The 8672-nt window shown below is 40.0% G+C and overlaps 1 protein-coding gene across 1 annotated transcript in view; it reads right to left on the bottom strand.

The window, feature by feature from the left end:
* LOC119577610 (guanidinobutyrase-like) overlaps window positions 1-2668 on the bottom strand; it is a 5834-nt gene extending 3166 nt beyond the window's left edge. The window contains exons 1-4 of the mRNA XM_037925183.1: window positions 2626-2668; window positions 2170-2292; window positions 1612-1682; window positions 1296-1379 (exon numbers count right to left, since the gene is read on the bottom strand). Of these exons, the coding sequence (XP_037781111.1) occupies window positions 1296-1379; window positions 1612-1682; window positions 2170-2292; window positions 2626-2668 (321 nt within the window). The remainder of the gene's footprint in view (window positions 1-1295; window positions 1380-1611; window positions 1683-2169; window positions 2293-2625) is intronic.
* Window positions 2669-8672: the final 6004 nt, after the last annotated feature.

The following is an 8672-nucleotide window of genomic DNA, read 5'->3' as shown; positions in this document are numbered from 1 at the left end:
TTTTTTTTTGTTTTTTTTTATATTTTAAAATTTATATAATTATTTAAATAAAGCATCTGTCTGATCATATTTGAATTATGAGTTTCCAGCATTTGTCCCCTAATTAAATGTGGTAAAACTACCATTGTAAGGATTTCCATTAACTGTATTATAATTTTTAATATCGTGTTGTTAGCAATGACACAAAAGTCAAACAAGCACTTTTTTGCAAGTTCATTTTGCTAAATAGAAAAAGGAAGTGCATTATGAAAGATCATTAAGGAGGTTAAGCCAGACTTCTCCCATTCCTGAACTTGTCTTCCGGTCTGAGAGTGAGGTTTTTTAAGCCGGGCCTCACCCTAGGGTCTTCCTGCAGGTGGGTGGTGTATGTTTGAGGTTTGTAATCTCATATTTAAACATTAAAAGAAAATCATGAAAATCATTAAACAAAAAAAGTGCAAATGATGCAATTTCATCTTATTGTAACCAATGTAAAAAAAAAAAAAGATACTTGAATATTTTTTGGACCTTGCTCAGAGGTATAGATAATCATTAAGAAAGGATTTTAAGGCATATTTCAAAGGTTTGGAAAGGAATCTTGTTCTTATGTTAATGATAGGTGAATGTGTGGTTGAATAATGAGGTCATTATTATCATTACTCATATTATCAGGATAGTTATTATTATTGTTATTATCAAACATTAATATTATGATTATTATTATTTTATTTTTGTATGAAAATCAACCTGAAAGAAGCCACCGGACCCAATGTCTTGCCTTAATGGACAACTGGAGTCCAGGTACCTGTGTGTGCTGATGATTAAAAAAATGCTGCCCTGGTGTCTGAATATCTTTCTTGTGTGTTTTTTTTTCACTGGCCTTTCTCGCTGTCCAGATCATTTCCATCAAACCCCTTGTTGTCATTCTCTTATTGACTTATTTCCATTCTTAGACTACAAGCTTTAAATTGTACTATTTTACTTGCAGTGTTACAGAATAATAAAATATTTTGAAAGTATGTTGGTATTTTATTGAGGGGGCCTCCATATTATGTACTGCATTTATTATTTAGTCAATAAAAATAAAAGGGAATCAAATTGTCCTTTGGTCATAAATGCTGTATTTTTTATTATTTTTAAGATCGTTTCAAATGGAAGGAAATTGAGGAAAATGCCCTTAGTTGGCCTGGGAGAACTTCTTTAATTTTACGTTTTACATTTTTGCAGTATCATATATGAACACTGAAACAAGTTGAAAAGTGAAAAGTGAGTTTTGGATTAGAAGTCGAGTACGTAAACATCAATTTTTACTTTACTTCAATTTTGATTATTGCTATGGCATTAACAATACAACAATTGAACTTGGAATTATGTTGTTGGTCAATGGATGACAGAGACAACTGTTACACCAAGCAAGAAAACGCCATAGTTCCCGGAGTACAGAATTTATTCAGAAAAGGTCAATGCCATTAAGACATAAATGTTAGTGTTTGTGAATCACGTATGATACCTATCATGTATTCTGTGGCAGAAAAGCCATCTATTGGGACAATCTGCACGTAGCTTTCTCGAATATAATTGCCTTTACAGGTGTTTGCTGTTTATGCCCAGCCGTGTTGGCAAACAACATACTCGTGTCCAAGGTATATAAAAGTAAGGTCTTGTCACTACAGTGCAGTACTGCGTCGTACGTTGCCCAGATGCTGGGGGTTCACCACTACCCAGACGGTCATATCTAAACTATACTTGTATTCATAGAAATGTAGATAAGGACGTGAATGAAATCAATCTCCTTTGCATTATTTTTTGAAAATGTAGCGCAGTAACAGAAAGGTGCGATTCCGATCACATTGTTAGGTAGAGATTGTGTGTAGTAAGGAAGGTGCATAAACGTCTGTAGTATCACATTTCACAAGTGTACAATTTTCTTTGTCTTGGTAACTTACAATCTAATATGAGTGGGCCGATCTTTTGCTTGGCAGCCAGCCACCGCAAATATTTACCCCTAAAGAGTTATTTGCGCCTTTTCAGTGCTACGCTTGTTATCTCAACCTACTTTCCTGCGAAATGTCTACTCTGCCGTAATACACTGACCGACCGCCTGGGCAGTAATGAAACCCTCGGCATCTGCGAAAAGTACTAACAACGCAATCTTGCGAGAACGTGCACACCCAAATCAACGAGGCGTACTTGCATAGACCTTCGTGAGATCAATGTTTGCCTCGGTCGTGTAAACGTCTCGTCGGAAATGGGGTAACTGTGCACACTTAACGTACATATAGCTCTTAAACTGTCGATATCTGCGGTGGCTGGCTGCCAAGCAAAAGATCGGCCCATTCCCAATAGTGTAGGTTATCAAAAGACACAGCATTGTCAAAATTGAAATAAATGTGAAAACTACAGCGGTATATCATTTTCCTTAGTATTGAATGTCGTTTTAACAGGATTTGGTATAAAAACACATTCCTGTTACTGCACTACATCTCAAATAGATCATGCAAATTTGAATAATTTCACGTCCTCATCTACCAGCATATATTAATATGGCTTGGTGACTGTTATTCATCTTACAGTTTGATTGTGGAATAATAGTCATCATTCAGGAACTAACGCCGACGGGGGCGCACAGCCTGCGTTTCCACCTACAAGGGTCTCTAATGGCAAGTCGCCGGGCAGGGCCTCGGTCCATCTCTAGCTCCTCAGCAGGTCTGATCAGTAAGCTCAAATAATGACTTCTAAGGTCATATCATAGGCCTCCATCTGGGGTTGAAACAGAGACAACCCTGGTGGGCAGGATCGTCCTGTGGGAAGCGACAGGAGTTGGTGGTCTTAGATTGTGCAAGTAAAGGGTCCTGTACCAGTCTTACGTGTAACCATTGGTTAGACACGTGGTCATGCCAAATGTACCCCTGGGCCTGTTACAAAAGACATAGGGTAGAGTCCAGGTTTTCACTACCATAGAGTAAACTAGCAGTATCAGGGCTTGAAGATGCATAACTTGGTCCTTCTGCACAGGTACCAGCATCTCCAAATACTCTTGGTGAGAGAGTTCATGACACTGCTGTCAGGCCAGTCTGTTTACTGACTTCCTGGTCTGACACCCCAGAGTCAAGAACTACATGAACTACACTACCAAGGCATGTAAAGCTCTCAAGCATGTGCCGACTGAACAGGTTCTAGCAGGCCCCCAAAGCCCTGGATCTTGATCTTGGTCCAGAAGACCTCTAGACCCAGGGGCTTCTCTTCATTGCTAAACGCATCTAGAGCTGCCACTCGGGTTTCCAGAGACAGATAGAATAGTAACGTCGTCAGCAAAGTCAACGTCTGTAACCTTAAGATTGTCCAGTGTTGCGCCACTGATGTTGGACAGTAGTTCTGCCCAGTATCCAGTCCATACAAGTGTCGAAAAGTGGTGCAAGAACACAGCCTTGTCTCACTCCTGAACTAACAGGGAAGAAGCTTGATAAGTCGGGGGGAATGCCAGACTGCCAGATGGGGACAGCATGCAAACTACTAGCCTTTAACAGATGGATGGGTCCGGAACAGGGATTTCAACACCACCCACATCCAGCTTAACTACTGGTGGGTCAACTTGGTGCAAATTATTAAAACATTCTCATACCCCAGTGTGATCCGAGATGATCTGGCCCATTACTTGAGTAGATTGCAGTTATCTGTGAGGAGGCTTGGAGTTCAGCTTTCTCAGAGCTTATTGGAAGGATGGAGGTCATCTAGTGAGAAATGGCCTTCGATCTCCAAGATTCCTTATTTCCTGTTGCTTGTCCCTTCTCAACAGTGATCAAGGCCTGTGTGCCAGGGAACAATGCAAGTCACGATCCCGTCAGTTGAACCCTGCGACAAGCATCTGTGGCTTCCAGTGTCTCCTGTGAGATAAAATTCTGTCATGCTCTTGAGCAGTTGGATTCCTGAACTGCATCAGTGTTCCACGCTTGAAGGTATTCGACAGTAGCACAGGGTCGGTGAAGTTGTCAATTGATGCAAAATTATCAGAGATAGCCTCAGCAAAACCCTGAGCATTCTCCCCTCTTTAACCTGTCTATATTGATATACCCTAGGGTGATCACTGGACCGATGGGGAGGATCCTCCAGTGAATGTTAACTAGAATTGGTCAGTCTTCTTGGCCACATTACTCGCAATACTGTACTATCTCCAACAATGTGGGTCTAATTACCAAGATCCAAAATTCCTTAATTTCTGGGACATCTCACGCCCAGCTTGATCACAGTCAGAAACCGCATTGAAGTCGCCCAAACAATGCAAATATCTTGCTGAGGACAGCTATCTGTTACAGATGTGGGTTTGGCATAAAACATCTCCTTCACATTGAGTTTACAAACCTCAGTAGGAGTATACACTGCAATAAGAGATGTGAAGCCAAACACATGTTTCAGTCTCAGTGATATTATATCGACTGAGTAAACCCTACTACTGAGAGGTGAAGTCTGCTAGAGATGGCTATGGCTACTCCCTAGAGATGGTGACCAACGTTGCAGCCAGACCAGTAATGAATGATGGGTGAGTAGCCATAACACTCAGTTTGCTTCAATTGAAAGCAGTGGCAACCGATTATCCTGCTGCAAAGAGCAGAAGTTCCAAGCTCCCACCCATGGGCAGACTGACGTTGCCCCACATAAAGAGAAATGGCTAGCTGAGGGGGCCATAATCTGCTTGTGGGTTCCTGTGACCTCCCTGTCCAAATACCAGTGGCCGCCAACCCAGTGGGACCCACACCTATCTCACTTGCTGTGTGGGAGGGATGTTCGCCCTCTCCCAGCACCATGATCTATGTGCATCACAGCCAGTTACTTTCTCAGGGGACAAGTGGGCAGGAGTTAGTACGAAGCCTTGTCATGTCAACATGCTGATGTACCTCTAGGGCCTCCTGCTGCTCCAAAAGCTTACACAATACCTAGTTTCCATAAATGGCCATGAGGAGGCATCCAGAAATCTTAATGATGGAGATACTATGAGCTGGTAGGAGAGGCTCAGCACAGCTGCCCCCCTTTTCACACTAGGCTAGTCAGTGGTGGCAACTGCAAGCGAGAAGGCATGGAAAGCACATAACACTATGTAGGCTACTACACCATCTCTTCATATCACTCTGGGCCTGGAGCACCCACTATAGATGATAATAATGATAATATCAGTAATGATATTAAGAGAAAAAATGAGAAATAATAAATGAAGATAACTGTAAAATGATGTAAATGCATACAGTTCAAGGTGTATAATATAAAATATCAACAGACGAGGAGTGTATGGAGAAAAAATCCCAAATCTTTATAATAATTTATGCTCATTAACGTTTTCTGTCGTCACAGCCAATTCTCACTGGTATTCCAATGCAGTACCTGGTCCTGCCCATAGTTGAGCATTATCATCATACATCAACCACCTGTTAGTAGTACTGGCTACCACTGTCAGTCACGTCTGGCCTCTCACAGACTCCACCCGCATTAACCCCATTTGAATAATTAGGTGTGGAATAGATGAAGGGGCGCCACTGTATAACCCCAGCCGAAGGCTTATTTGAGGTGGAAGGGCCGAAGGACACTAATAGAAGGACTGTAGGTCCTGAACTGATAGGGCAAGGTATGAACCACAGCCGCGGCCTCGTATCTTCGATGTTCAAGCAAAGGCCAATTTTATATCATTATACATAATATGGCAAGACAGCATGCACTGTCTTTAGGTTTGGCCTACAAACTCTCATCTTACTATAATGTGGTGGAGGATTGTTGCCCTTTGTATGAGAGCCAGCAGGCACGGAGGTTGGGATCCTTGACGTTTATTACCCAAATTATGCACCGCTAAAATTGGTGATAGGAGGGTTTCGAGACTAAGGGGATCTCGCAAACAGTGATTTTGAAAATTTGGGGGTCGTGAAAAACATTTTTTTGTAAATGCCGAGTATTAAACAATGCCCCTTATATTACTATGTAAGTGCGAGATGATTGTATACCGAAAACGAAACCCCAAATTATATATGGTAAATTAACATTAATGGAAATTTTTGAAAAAAGCTTTGCAAAATGACATCCAGCATATGCAGATCCATTTGTATTTTTTGAGAGAAAGGGAAATATTAGATTTTGGAAAATGAAAGCAGCCCCTAAATAATACTAAAACCCCCGTCAGAAAAAGCAAAAAAAAAATGGAACGAGCACAATTATTTTAAATTTTCCTTTTGCTTCTTCGGTGAAATGAGGTAAGACTGAAACTTTATAATTTTTTAATGCTTCATACATTTTTATTCAAACGGTACTCATCCCCCCAAAAATAAAAACTACTCTAAAAACTATGTAGAATTTGATTAAATAAAAACGTGGGCTTTATTTAAAAACATAATATTTTTTTCCGGAAGAACACGAGCACTCAAAGAGCAGATTAGCGCCTGTGAAGGGGGTGGTTCCCTCGAAGTCAATGGAGGAATACCTAAAAAAAGAGGAAAAAACGATAATTCGACAGTTTCAATTTGAAAAATCAAAGGGGGTTTTAAAAAGTTACTTGGAAGAAAGAAAGAAAGATAAAACGACCCAAGGATGGGTAAAAGAGGCCAGCAAAAGCCCAAAAAAGAATATAAAAAAGTCAGAACATTCGATACAAATAATATCAAGAAAAAGGGGTGATCAAGCAGTACCTGACCAGTCCAGCCCACGAGGTTCAGGCCACGGCACCCGCGGATGATTTCCAGCGCCTGGATAGGGGTCAGACCTCCGATTTCCGGGGTGCCTACGAGGGGGAAGGGGGGGTCATTAGCAAGAGGCCTGTTTAACAGGTTTTATCCAATTTGTCATGCTAATTCACAAACGCAAAAGAACGCGTAAACACACACACACACTTTTGTGTTTATATATATATATATATATAATATATAAAATATATATATATATATATATATATATATATGTATATCTTCGCCTGTCCTTCTTTAGTATCTAATTATTCATACATAGGCGTATGCTTCTGATTTTGCGATGGCAACTGATTTCTTAGTTTCTTGCAACATTTTTTTATATGCTGCTCAGTCTTCATCTAATTTACTTTCCTTCCATTTTTTTCTTGGCTTTCTTCTTAGCACTAATTTTTTTCTTGTACTTCTTCATTAATCACCAAATTTTTGCTTATTTTCGCATACCTTTCCACTTCCTCTCACCCAGTAAATTTCCTTTCCAGCTCTTAATATACACTGTTTGCATCATTCCACCAGGTGTTCACATCTACCATATCGTGGTTCAGCTCTCTTAGAATTCGGTCTTTGAAATTTTTGTTGGATTTAATTTTTTCCCTTTTGTTTAAATCATTGTATCCTCTGATTGTAATTTTCCATTTCTGCTTCTGCGTGACAGCTATGGTGAGATCAGTGACAACCAAGCGGTGCTGCTCATCACATGATCTCCAGGTATTACTTTGCAGTTTTTAATCTTCCAAAATTTTTCCTTCGATATAAAAGGAAGTCAATTTGAATTGCTCTGTCACCACTTTTGTAAGAAATAAGGTTTTTCATTTCTCTTACCTTTTTTTTTGTATTGCCTGTCAGATTTTTGACTTTTGACTGTCACAGCATGATAATTAATTGTATTTTCATGTTGTGATGATGTTGAAGTGAGTACGTGGTAGGATCCCCAGTTCCTTTCCACGGAGAATCCCGGGTGTCACCTTTTAGGTAATCATTCTCTCTATTTACCCGGGGCTTGGGACCAGCACTGACTTGGGCTGTCTTGCCCACCCAGTGGCTAGGTAGACAATCGTGGTGAATTTTTCTTGCTCAGGAAAAACGCGCCGGCCCGGTGACTCGAACCCTCGAACCCCAGATTGCTGTCGTGACAGTCTTGAGTCTGATGCTCTACCCACTGGGCCACCGCGCCTTTTTTTGGCCATTCATATCTCGTCCAATTATGCATCTTTCCTTTCATCAACATTTTCCAATTCCATTTCTTCCTTCTCCGTTTGCTCCTCCATATATCAACTTGTACACTTCACCTAATTCTTTCGCCTTGTTCCCCTTCCTCTTGTTTCCTGCCTTTTTATAAAAGCACGTCCGCTTTTTTAGTTTTCATACTATCTGCCAGAACCCGGCCTCTTCCTGTCATGATCCCAATATTTAATGTCCCAAATTCGCAAAGATTGAACTAGCCCTTTTCGCTGTTCCGCAGAATTAGGGCGATGTAATCTGTGGGTCGCTTACGGGCGACATCCTAACAATGGTGACTCTACTTGTTTGGCTCATTTCATGTAAAGTTTTTGGCGAGATTTTACAGGCGAAGGCCCTTTCCCGACCCCAAACCCCCCCCAATTATCCGGACTATATGTCTCTCTCTATATATTAGAAAAGACAGCCGGTATGCATATTATATATATATATATATATATATATATATAAAAATATATATATAAAATTTTTGATATATAAATATATGTAATTATATTATATATAATACACATATTTCTGATATATAAATATATGTATATATTTTTTTATATATTCTGATATATAGATATATGTATAAAATTTTATAATATTCTGATATATATATATATATATATATATATATATATTATATTATTTTTATTTTTATAAGAATACGGACTCGACCTTACCAGTGCCAGGACAGAAGCCAGGGTCAATAGCGTCGATGTCGAATGAGAGGTAAACTGGTCGATCACGCCA

This window comes from Penaeus monodon, chromosome 10 (assembly GCF_015228065.2).
Source record: "Penaeus monodon isolate SGIC_2016 chromosome 10, NSTDA_Pmon_1, whole genome shotgun sequence".
NCBI classification, from domain to species: Eukaryota; Metazoa; Arthropoda; class Malacostraca; order Decapoda; family Penaeidae; genus Penaeus; species Penaeus monodon.
Note: the sequence above shows the minus strand (reverse complement) of the source record. Positions and strands in the feature narration are given on the sequence as shown.